We start from the raw sequence: 12110 nt of genomic DNA, 5'->3' as shown, positions 1-12110 counted from the left end.
GCTGTGGCGTATGTGGTGCCTTACTGACTGTGCTGCTCGAGAGCGGTGTGTTCTGTGGCCTGAGTGGAGTCCTCACCCAACTGGTACAAAAAGGGATGCACTTAGTGGAACAGCTCACCTAAACTGAAGTACCAGACCTGCCTGGATCCAGTTGTCCAGCTGGACACTGGAGAGGTGGAAGCTCGTGGTTTCAGACTTGAACTGAAGTTCCCTTGTGTGGACCCAAGTCAGAATTTTAAAATTGATTTTGTATCTCTGACGTCAGTGGAGATGTGGTATAAAAAGAGCTGTGTTGTGTCTTCCCCCTCACTTCTTTCCAGATTGGATGCAGTCTAAAAATCTGGGAACAGAGAACTAAACTCTTCATGACATGAAATCACGGTATTTTTGGACTTCCAGGCACTGTTTTTTGCTTAGAACGATGAGTGACTTCTGAAATGGTCGAACGTTGTACCATTAAGTAACTGCAGATAGTAGCTATGACAGGAAAATGAAGCTTCTGGATATTGAATATTAAAGATTCAGACAAATACTTATTTTTCTAGCAAGATCTTGTTGAAATTACTTTAACAGCTAATAAATAGCATATCATTTTCAAAATCAAATTATGACTGTGGTTTAAGCTGTTGAAGTTTGGGGGTCTTTTTTGTCCCTGATCTGTAGACTGAAAAATATAAAAACTGGTTTTTTCTGATGACCCAGTGTAGCTTGGAAGGAAATGGGAAAGGGTCAATCTTAAACATGTGGAGTGGGATGGGGGAATGTGTTGCCGTGTGTAAGCGGAAGGAGGTGGGATTGTTGTGCCAGTTGCAGTTGGAGAGACTTACTGTGGATGTTGATGGTGTCTCGCTCCGTTTGTTACAGGTGGAGGTGCTGGATCGGTGAATGCAAACTTTGCTCACTTCGAAAACTTCCACAAATCCTCCAGCGCTGACTTTGGAGCCTTCAATGCTTCTCAGAGCAGCACAACTGCCGCTGCAGCCACTAAAGCTGCAGCGAGTAAACCTGGTCTCCAGTCAGCTGACAAATACGCAGCTCTGGCTAATTTAGATAACATCTTCAGTGCAGGGCAAGGTATGACACTTCATGTTTTGGTGTGCTCACCTGCACGTGTGTGCTCACCGCAGGGATGGCTGCGCTGGTCAAAGGTGTCACGGCAGTTCAGAGCAACCTTTCGCGAAGTTACCAGCAGAACTTCACGTCAGCGCAGCCATCACCCTAAAAGGGTGTCCTCAGACTGCCTTTTGGGAACCTACTTCCTATCAAGATGAGTAACTCTCAGTGGAAATATCCAGCTAAAGAGTACTGCAATGGTGAAATACATAAAATACAAACATACCGTTTATACTTATGCAAAAACTGGTGGTGAAGGCTCTTGAACAGAGAGCTCCGGCAGCTGCAGAGAACTGCCAGTGTAGCTTTCCTGCCTCTCTGCCACAAAAAGTTTGGGCTTTAGTTTTTTATAAATCAGTGGCAGTGATACTTGGATTTAGTTGGTTTTAAGTTAAGGAGAAAACACCTAGTTGTTCTGTAACTCCTTTCTTCTCAAACGGTGTCTAAAAATGTGTGTTGGTTTGTAACATAGAGCTCTGTTCTGAAATGGGTTGTGAGGGCTTGTTAGATCTGCTAGTTGAAGATGACGGTAGTATTGAGTTGTCATTTCCCAGGGAAACCAGAGGCTCTGGAGCTGCAGCATACCTGTGGAAGCATGGCTCTTTGCAAACAGCTAATGCCTTGTTAAACCATTTTTTTTTTTTTTTCCCCCCGTATGTGCTAATGCGTATTTAAAATTCTTAGATCTGAAACTTAAACTGCCCTTGAACTTCCATTTAGTTCTCAACATCGTTAGGGCAGAAGGTGAAACCATCTTGATCGCTTTTCCTCTGGCTTTTTTCTCTAGGTGGTAGTGAGCAAGGAAGCAGTTTCAGCACAGCGGTGTCAGCGTCAGCAGGGCCTGCGCTGTCAGCCCCACATCAGGCCAGTGCGTCTTCAGACAAGTACGCAGCTCTGGCAGAGCTCGACAGCGTGTTCAGCTCCACAGCGACCTCCAGTAACGCGTACACTTCTGCCAGTAACGCCAGCAGGTACTCGTCGGAGCAGCTGACATGCTCCATTCATTTCCGCAGTAGGCAGAAAGGCAGCTCAAGGTTGTTTCTCAAACCTGGTTTTATTTACTGTCTAAATGAGGAAATGTTGAACGAGTTCAGAGGTGCTACTGAAACTGCACCCTGTTGTCCTCAATAACAGCAGCGATGGGATGTTATTGAATAGAATGAAGAATGCTTTCTGTCAGCAGAAAGCTCTCTGCACCTTCCTAGGCATCACGTGCTAAACCCCTGTGTGGTAACATGTTCCTGTGCAGAGAATTTGCATGGACGCTAAAAGTCGTAGCCTGGTGAAAAAGCTGTCCAAATACTTGTAATTGAAACAGTGTCAGCCACTTCTTGTCTTGATCATGCCAGAAATAAATACAGAACTCCTGTGGTAGCTCTGCTGGGTACTGCAGGTACCCCGAAGCCCCTGCCTCGCAGCCTGTCGGCTGCTGCCCCTGCTCAGTGCCCGCTCTTTCACTGGTGGTGGGGTTGGCTTCCCACCGCCCAGCGCTAGTGACAGGCTCTGACCCTGGCACCAGGGGCTCAGTTCCTGGCACCAGTGAAGTAGGTTGCAGATTGCAGACTGTGCCTAAGCATTCCCATTCTGTTCTTCTGTGTACCAGCAATGACTGTAAGTTGTATCTAATTGTCAGAGAAGCAATTCTGATGTCACTGAATGTATGCATTATTTTCAGCAATGCTTTTGGAACAGTACCCGTGGCTGCTACTGCACAGACACAGCCTGCGTCTTCGAGTGTGCCTGCTCCCTTCGGAGGTATATCAGTGTTTCTAACACCTTCCACGGGCTCTGTCCTGCTGATTTTCAGCTGATAGTGCTGTTCTTTGACACTGGTGGTACTGCAGTCACTAGAGGATGCCAAAACAGTACTGTCCTTGTGGTGGTGATGCATTTCAAGTGGAGCATTTTTTACCAATTCCTGATTTCTCATGGAGTTTTACATACTAATGTATTGCAGTATAAACTTAATGTCAGTCGGATTGGCAATTTCTGAAAGACTTTATTAAATGAAATTTTTTTCATCTTTCAGCAACACCTTCCACAAATCCATTCGTAGCTGCCCCTGTTGCCCCAGTGGCACCTTCAACAAATCCATTCCAGACCAATAGCCGAGGAGCAACAGGTTAGAAAAAATCACAAAGTGTTTGAGAGATTGTCTTTGATTTCTTCTTTTCATAGCTGTGTAATTAGTTCCTTTAAGGACTTCTGTCATACCTGTCTCTAGTCTATTTGGCATGTTGTGTGCGTGTGTTCAGTGCAGAGTACAACGTCTGTGAATGAGCTGCAGAAATCAGCTTGGGGGTGTTCTGAGATAAGCGATGGTTTTTTACTGGGCCGAGGACATTATATTCCTGTTTCTGGCTCAATCCCAGGACTTCAAATGGTGGCTGTGGAAAATGTCAATCTGTTTAAGGTCTCCTGATGCTACTAAGCTAGTTGTAGTCTGTATGTTACCAGCTGGGTACCTTCCCAGACCTTGCCTTTAAAGCATGCTTTGTAGCAGGTTGCCCTGAAACTGGGCATCTGGAAAGTCCTGCTGCAAAGCTGGTGCGCTTGCTTTTTCAATTTCTATATTTCAAAGTCCTGAAAGCCCTCAGAACCAAAGGGCTAGGGCTAGACCCGGAGAAGATGAGGCTTTGGGGCTGTTAGCTCTGCACCAGGCCACTCACTCAGCACATTAGTGGTGTCCTTTGTATTTCCTTTCTGTAAGAGTAAAGCATATGTTTAAATACGTCTTTACACTCATGAATTACGTTGATTTTTCTGGGGAAGGATTCTGTAGGATCAAAATTCCATGGATAAAAACTTAATCACCTTTTAAAAAAGCCAACTTGCACTTCCCTGTGGAATGCTGAACTTGGGTGTACGTGACTGCTAGGTTATGCTAACTTTCCAGAGGCACTGCTAAATTTTGACACTCTCGTCTGTTAACTGGACTGCGACAGATTTAAATCTGTTGGTGGATGCGTTTTAACATGGAGTTGTGCTTTTCTCAAAGGTTTAGGTATGTTGAATTAAGCGGATCAGGCTGAGTTAAATCTGAATTACTGCAGTCACGTCCTCTGCTAAAAAGAATTCTGTTTTCAGCCCCTTTTGAAATACTGTGCAGTTAAACTCGTTCAGCTGTTTAATGCCCCAAATATCTCTTTCTTTATTTTGATGTCCTTCGTAACTGTGCTGTTTTGGAGCGCTGTTAAGAACTTGTAGCTTCTTCAGATAAATTGGTTTGAATATGGCATCTCTACCCTTCCACCTTCTAAACCGCTGTGGTTGGCTCGCAGAGTTTCCAGCCCTTTGGCAGCTATAAGGAGAGATAAGTAAGAACAAGTAGAAGTAATATTCTGCCCCCTGCAGCGTAAGGTGTAATCTTGCAGCCAGTCTCTTTATGCTGAGCATTCCTTCCGCATGGACTGTGCTGTTTGTTGCACAGGAGATCGGTTGGGTAGTGTTTATTTCCAGTGGTGTTCTGGGCTGCCCCATTGCTGGCCCTGCTGGGGACGAATGGGTTGGTACCTAGCCGTAGTGTGTGTCTTGCTGTCTGTAACTAAGAAATGACTGTTGAAGAGCGTATAAATGATCTGACATTGTCTGGTCTCTTTGTGGCTTCCACAAGGCCTCTCAGGAGCAATGCACTCTCACATATTTCCTCAGGCTCACTTTGGTAGGTGGCCACACTTGGTATCGAGTTTCTTGCGGCTAGTTGTTCTTGCTTGTCAAAGCTTACTGGTAGCGATCTGGTTCTCTGCACGCAGCGCTTCGGGGGACGCTCCGTTCCAGAACGGGGTGGTCCGGGTGTTTGGCAACCACCAAACTGGGCGGTGGGAGAGAAGCGCGCATGCAGACAACCTGTTCAACAACCGAAACAAAACCATTATTGGTACCCTCCATGGTCACGATGTCGTGCTGACAAGCAGAGTGACTCTTGAAGGTTCCACAGCAGTGGCGTGATGCCTTTTGGGATATCCCAGGTGACTGCTCACTTTGTTGCGCTTCTGTTTGCTGTTCTAGCAAGTTTTCCTGTCGAATAGCTTCCCTAACTGTAACCCCAGAATGATGTTGGTGCATCAGTTTTGCGCGTACTTTGTCAACAGTTTGTGTGTGTATAATGTCTTGCCCTCAAATATTTTTGGGATAAATTTATCGGCTGATATGCTATATCCATTAAATATGTATATTTTTTAAACAGTTGAGCTTGCAAATCTAACTCGTAGCATCTCAAAAGAGACGTCCTGTCTAATGTTTTAACTGGAATAAAATGCTTGCTGTCTGTATTTGTACCAAAAAACCTTCCATACACCTCTCCTGCCAAGAATACCTCCCAAAAGACTGAATAATGGTTTTGTTAGAACATTTGCACTCGATGTGCTCCTGTTTGTTTGCTGAAGGCATGTGGAATTGCATATGAGCTGTGTGTCCTTGACTGGAATTGTTCAGCAGAGAATCAGATAAGTTTGGGGTGGGTTTTTTTTTTTGTTTTAAGCCTTACCTCAACAGTAAGAGCATTTGCAGCAAGAACTGTGTGCAGAGAACGTGCATGGTGAGAATTGCCTTTGCTGTGACAGTGAGGAGGGGATGCATGTATCCCTTAGGATTTTTATTTGGACTTGTATCTTCCTGTAATGCAGCTTGAAGTAGGAAGATCCTTTCATGCTTTTCTCTGAAGGAGAAAACCAGAGGGGCTTATGCTGCCTGGCAGTGCTTGCTTCTGATGTGCACAGACCTCCACCAGAAAGCTCGGGGGGAGGTGTCTGATAAAGTAGAGATTGCAAAAAAGTAACTTCCTTTTTGGAAAGGGTGTCTGAATGTGCTGGGTCTAGTAAGTTCTAAACGATTCCCTTCATTTCTAAAGCACAGAAATAATTTATGTCCCTATTTGGTGGTGATCCAAGCTACCAAACGGGTTCAGTGGCTGTGGAAGTTGAACCTGACTTTTGTATGGTCACTGAGGCGCTGGGAGATTCTCTTGACCTGCAGTTATAGAGGTTGGTCTCATGACACGGGTGCTTTCCTGGAACTGACAGAAGGTTGTGTTTTGCCTGCCAGCAGCAACGTTCAGCACGGCGTCCATGAGCATGCCTGCGGGGTTTGGAACCCCGGCCTCCTACAGTCTTCCCAGCAGTTACAGCGGCACCTTCCAGCAGCCCTCGTTCCCTGCCCAGGCAGCTTTCCCTCAGCAGACCCCTTTCGCTCAGCAGCCCAATGGTAGGTCTGCAGATCATCCCCTTTCTGTCGGGAATGCGGAGAAAGTGGTCTGTCTGAGTTAGCACCAAGGGGTGTGCGTTCACATCTGAGTGAACCCGGTAATGCTGTTGGTGAGGGGTTCCCAGGCTGTTCTGGCTCTGTAGCTGAGCACCCCCCAGCTTGCCTGTGTGCAGTGACGTGGCTGAAACGTGACCCTCATGGGATACTGATCCCAAGTGTTCACAGGCAGAGAGGGGTTTGGGCAGGGAGGATTGCTGGTCTGTTTTGGGAGTGCCTGCAACCAGTGGTAAAAAAACTTTCTCTGGCTTCGTAGAAGACAGGCCAGAGGGAATTGGAAAGTGCTTTCTCCCTAAACGCAAGTGGTGATATAACAGTGAAAAAAGGCGCATGTGCAGAAATTGGAAGTGAACAGGTGAAAACAAAGCGAGCCCAGCAGTGTCCTTCACACTTGCATTCCTGACGGTGTTTGAGTGGGGTCAGTTCTGCTGATTGTGCAGTCCAGGCTTGACATACCCGTGTGTGGGAGCTGCAGCAAAGAACTCTCTGGAGATTGGTTCCTGGTAGTAATATTTTCCCCTTCTCTTCCCAAGGAGCAGGTTTCGCTGCGTTCGGACAGGCAAAGCCTGTGGTAACTCCTTTTGGACAAGTGACGGCTGTTGGTGTCTCTAGTAACCCTTTTATGGTGAGTGAGTAGTTGCTCGGTATTAACTCCTGGACATCTGCCCAGGCGTAATCCCTAACACCCAGTCTAGAGGTGCACAAGGATCTGTTTTCCCTTCAAATAAGGGAAGGCAGCAGGTGAATCTCCTCAGTGTAACCCGGTGTTAGGATGAGAAATTGTGATCGAACAGAGGTACCTGTGTCCCACTCTCTGGCAGTTGGCGCAGAGAGCCCCCCAAGGGAAAAAGACTGCCGTAAGGGAGAGCTGTTTCCTGATAGGCTGTGTTCTTCGTATGCATCCTGCACGTGCAGTATGGAACAGTCTGTCTTACTCTTCTTTTGTTTTCCTGCAGGTTGGTGCACCAACAGGACAGTTCCCAACAGGAAGCTCGTCAACCAATCCTTTCTTATAGCCTTATAGACACTTTACCCAAAAGAACTCTTACGTGGTCACATAACATCTCTGCGCCTCTTGCACTGTTGTCTTGTTTCACTGATATTAGCTTTAAACACAAAAGAAGTCTTTAAGAAGTAAAAATAAAAGCCTGCATTGTGTACCTTTAAAAGAAATGAAAAAAGAGATAAAATACACGAAACCCAAGAACCTGAACCCCCCACCAGGTAATAACGTGCAAACCAGAGGGCTGTGGTAACATCCTCGGCGCTGCTGCCGGCAGGTACAAAGTAGCGGTATCATGTATATGGAAATTGGCTGATAAGTTATTGCAGATACCACACTCATTATGCTGCAGTACTGTACATACTTTTCTTAGAAAATAGCTATTTGTGCATATCAGTATTTGTAACTTTAACACATTGTTATGTGAAAATGTTACTGGGGAATAGATCAGCCGCTCTGAGGTGCTGTCGTATCTCTTGGAATGAATGAGCTGCACCATTGGCATTGGAAGTCACGGAGTTAAACTGAAGGTTTGTTTGTTTCTCAAAACGTTTTCCTTTCCTAAGAGCTCTTCTATTTATACATGCCTAAATCTCTAATGTTAGAGGGAGACCTGTCTGCATAATAAAGCTGATCATGTTTTGCTACAGTTTGCAGGTGAAAAAAATAAATATTAGAAAAAACAGTGGTGTGGCATCGTTTCTGTGCAGCGCTGCTTAACCAGGTTAGAATGTCTGTAGTGGGATGCAGACAAGTTGCCCAAAGCGACAGGTTGAAAGGTGTTATGCTCAAAACTGCCACCTGCCCCCTCGGCTGTGCTCCTTGGTGTCCCCGTGGCACTGGTGTAGCTGGAGCAGGGTGACCTGTCAGGAAGGCAGATGGTTTTGAGGAACCAGCTGTGTAAGGAAGGACCCTGGAACCACTGAGCAGGGATCCTGGAGCACGGGGCAGCTGCAGGAGACCTGTAACTGGGGGCAGCTGATGGTGTCTTGGAACAGGACGTGGCTGTGCCCGGAGCAGCATGTGTGTAGTAGGGCTGGGCACTGCAGGTGTGGCTGTACCTTTCTACTGAAAGCGATAGAGGCGAGTGAGACTCCTGTGGAAAAGGAATTAATCTGTTGGGTTTTTTATCTGCTGGAATGTCTCCTGCCAGAAACATTCACACTAGAATGGAATTTGTAGAGAGGGGAAGAAACGTCTGGCAAGAAGGCTCAAGAAAAATGAGTCTATGCAGTCAGCAGTTGGTGATGGCGCTTTAAACACAGTGACACCTTGGCTGAAGCTCATGTGTTGCACTGGAACTAAGCAAACCGTGCCCATCTGTCCTGAGTGCAGGCACTGCAAGCTTAGAAAAATCGTGAGTTTGAGCAGCAGGAGAAGAGAATTAGCACAGCTGTCATGGTAACCAGAATAACCAGATTGGTGAGATGATAGATATTTTTGGGGGGAGGGGGGAAAGGATGTGCAAGCTTCCTTTTCCTTTAAGACAGAGGTGAGAATTCAGAAAGGCAGGACAGGTCACTTGTCATTGACCACCTCAGTGCCGGACCCCCTGGTTTCCAGGGGAGCTGGATGGCCTGACCTGTTAAAACCCTCCTGTGCTGGTGCTTTAGTCTTCTGCTGGCTGAGGCGGGGAGGTTTCTGTGTCTTATTTTGTTCACTTGTTTTTGAAGCTTTGGAGGTCCCAGAGCAGGGGACAGGCAGCTCGTAGACAAGCTGCTTTACCGCTCACTTGGATGTCTAGGTTTGTCCTGTGGCGTGAAGTTAAAGACTTGAAGTCTCTCCCTTCTGCTGGATTGCGTCTGGTGGGTAGTTCAGCTCCTGAGGGTCTCTGGGAAGTCCCCTGAACAATCCCCTGCAGTAGAGGGTTTGTAGGATGTGGGTGACCCCCTTGCTGTCACTGCTGGGGTTCTCCTCTACAGCTGAGCTGACCTGTCCCGGACAGGGACACAGAAGGGCAGTAGCATGGGGAGTTGCGGGGGCTCACAAGGGTTTGTGGAGCACTGAAACCTGCCTGGTGCAGGGAACCGGGCTGCATCAGCCCTGTTCTCATTGCTGCTGTGAGCAGCTGTGTGGAGGGGGACCCAGCCTGTGCTCTCATCACCTGAGCTGATGGAAATCAGCTTTGGGCAGGGCTGTGTGAGACAGCACAGCAGGGATCCACCTGGAACAGGCACGAGTGGTGTCTTCTGGAAAAAGATGTTTTATTGCTCTTTGTTAACCTACTCTAAAAGTGTGTGTAACAACTTAGTCTCCCGCTTTCTAAAGGCTTGTGGCATGTTTTGCAGCTGATCACCTTGCTGCTGTGGGGCACTTGCTGCTTGAGGTCCCCTGGGAGCAGTGGAAGGTTTATGCCTGTGACTCAGAAATGGTCTTTAGCTGGACCACCCAGGGGAAGGGGAGGTTCAGAGGGGGTGTTCTGCCTGCTGCTCTGCGCTGAGGTTCAGGCATCTGCGTGGCCTTGCTGCTTGTGCTCACTGAGCACTCACAAAAGTCTTGTTGCCAGATCATGACATCTGAGTTGAAATAGATTGTTGGAGGATGGTTTGGTGTTGAGCTGCGGAGGAGAATGCGTTGTGCTGCTGGCAACGCTCCTTGTGCTGGAGGCTCGTGAACCGCCTGGTTCACCACAGGCCGGTCGTGCTCAGTGAATTGTTTGGATGACAGTCTCCAGCACTGCTGCCTGTAGCCGCTCTGCTCGTCTGTTACCGCCCAGTGCTTTCACCAGCCCTGCTGGTGTTCCTGCATTTGATGGAGATGATGGTGTATGTGCTTCTGACCAGGAAAATCCCAGCTATGAGTGTGAAGTAGCTGCCATAAATGAGGAACTGGGATGTGGAGGTGGGAAAGGAGGAGGAAAAGGCATCAAAAACTGCTCTAGCTGTTAGGTAGTATCCTCAGAGGTGTCCCCCCACAGCTGCCTTCCCTCCCCTGTTGCTCATGCCCCAAACGATCCCTGACTCAGGAGGTCTAGCTGTAGGGAGTCCGTGGTGGTGAGAAGAGAGGGAGAGGATGCTCTGCCATGTGCTTCCCCTCCCAGCCCAGCAGGGGAGGAGGGCAGCTGCCCTGCTGTGCTTTCTGGCTCTTCTCTGGAAAGGCCAGTGCTGGAGACCTGAGCCTCCTTCAGGGAACAGGTTCAGACTTCAGCTTTGGGAATGTAGTGGGGAGCTGTGAGGTGAGTTGATTTCCAGCACTGCAGTGCTGCTGAGAGCCTCATCCGGTGGGACTGTGTAACACAAAACTGCCCTGGCAGGAGACCCGCATCTTGCCTCTCAGCCGCCTGCTGCTGCTGAGGGCTTTCTGGCAGCAAACTTGGGAAGAGCAGGATTTTAAACATAAAACCCCAGAGTAATGGGTGGTGGTGGTTGTTCCTGTCTACTCTGTGAAAATATTCCTGCAAATACTGCAGAAACGGGAGATCGGCAGGACAGGAGACAGGCAGGCTGTGGGAGCTGCTGCCAGTTCAATGTGTTTTCCCAGTGACTTACTGGACGCTACTGGTGTCCTCCCCAAGGCCGATCCCAGAGGAGTGAAACCTCTTCTGGAGGAGGGATGGGGACCGCAAGCCATGTGAGTGATGTCGCTTACCTGGGTGCTGATATCCAGTCCCAGGCCTCCGGAATCCACCACGACCACAGTAAGGACGGTCTGAATCAGCAGCGCCACGAAGTTGTTGAAGCCGAACATCAGGGCGTAGCGCTCCATGCTCAGAGTGACGGCGACCTGGAAGCTGGGAGCGGGTGTGCAGGTGACCCGAGCTGTGCGGGACAGGGACATCTGCACTTCACGGTGGGGGATGTTTGGGCACGGTGGAGCCTTCAAAGCACAAAGCCTCTTCAGTCTTGGTTAAAGCTTTAACAGCTTCCTTTGGGCAGAAAAATCTGGCTTTCTGGCTTTGGCACTTGTGCACCCTCCTTAACGTCTGCGAGTGGCTGTTTTTGCTAGATAAAGACGGGTGCATGTTCACGTGGTCATTCACGTGGAGAACAGCTGTGCGTTGCACAGCTCCACGCAGAATACAGCTGTTTCTGAAGCGTGGTCACCTGTTGTAAAGGCTCGGTCATAAAATTTTGACCACGGTTTTATATAAGCTAGGAACAACGCATGCTGCTGTTGTGACCTGTTTAAAAATCTTACCTATAGGGAAACTTCCAGTAACACCATGATAAATTAACAATGTGGCACGTGATGATGTAAATTGCTTTAGAGTTGTCTTGTACTCACGTGGCTATTGTGATGAGGAGCATGTAGCATGCCTTAAAGACAAGGTACCCAGCGTAGCACACCCAGATGCTGTCCGTGAAGTGCATGAGGAACAGGGAGCCAGCATCCATGGCAGAGAAAACCCCCAAAGCCAGTTCTCCAGAGAGATCCCAGTTTACTTCAACATACCCAACTGCCATGGAGGTTGCTGAACCTGAAAATTAAAACGGAGACGTTATCTTTCTAGAGACATGGCCTAACTCTGTAAAGGGAAGGAAAAGAGCACACCTAGGTGTCTCTAAAGACTGGTTTTGAAGATCTCACTGAAAGTTGTGCAGCACAAACACGCTTTGCATGTGGCTGGTTTGGGTGTTACAGGGGTGGCTGCTGCCATTGACCTTTGTCCTCACAGGAGATAAACAGGCACCAAACTCAGGGCTGAAGAACCCCATCAGCATGGGAGTGGCTTGAATTGCTGCTAATGATCTTTTACTTGCCTAAAAAAGTTGCTATTGCTTCCACAGCTCCGTTG

General features: G+C 48.0%; 2 protein-coding genes across 2 annotated transcripts in view; one reads left to right on the top strand and one right to left on the bottom strand.

The window, feature by feature from the left end:
* AGFG1 (ArfGAP with FG repeats 1) overlaps positions 1–8060 on the top strand; it is a gene marked incomplete at its 5' end in the record, with an annotated part of 15065 nt that extends 7005 nt beyond the window's left edge. The window contains 7 exons of the mRNA XM_010145837.1: positions 865–1074; positions 1901–2084; positions 2789–2868; positions 3143–3235; positions 6157–6315; positions 6906–6997; positions 7329–8060. Of these exons, the coding sequence (XP_010144139.1) occupies positions 865–1074; positions 1901–2084; positions 2789–2868; positions 3143–3235; positions 6157–6315; positions 6906–6997; positions 7329–7388 (878 nt within the window). The remainder of the gene's footprint in view (positions 1–864; positions 1075–1900; positions 2085–2788; positions 2869–3142; positions 3236–6156; positions 6316–6905; positions 6998–7328) is intronic.
* Positions 8061–10080: 2020 nt separating this feature from the next.
* LOC104501940 (thiamine transporter 2-like) lies at positions 10081–11792 on the bottom strand (the record flags this gene model as incomplete). Its single annotated transcript, XM_010145836.1, has 3 exons — positions 10081–10203; positions 10964–11105; positions 11600–11792. Coding segments are annotated over 3 exons (458 nt in total), but the record flags the coding sequence as incomplete, so codon positions are not given.
* Positions 11793–12110: the final 318 nt, after the last annotated feature.

This window comes from Buceros rhinoceros, unplaced genomic scaffold (genome assembly GCF_000710305.1).
Source record: "Buceros rhinoceros silvestris isolate BGI_N320 unplaced genomic scaffold, ASM71030v1 scaffold20001, whole genome shotgun sequence".
In the NCBI taxonomy this organism is placed as follows: domain Eukaryota; kingdom Metazoa; phylum Chordata; class Aves; order Bucerotiformes; family Bucerotidae; genus Buceros; species Buceros rhinoceros.
Note: the sequence above shows the minus strand (reverse complement) of the source record. Positions and strands in the feature narration are given on the sequence as shown.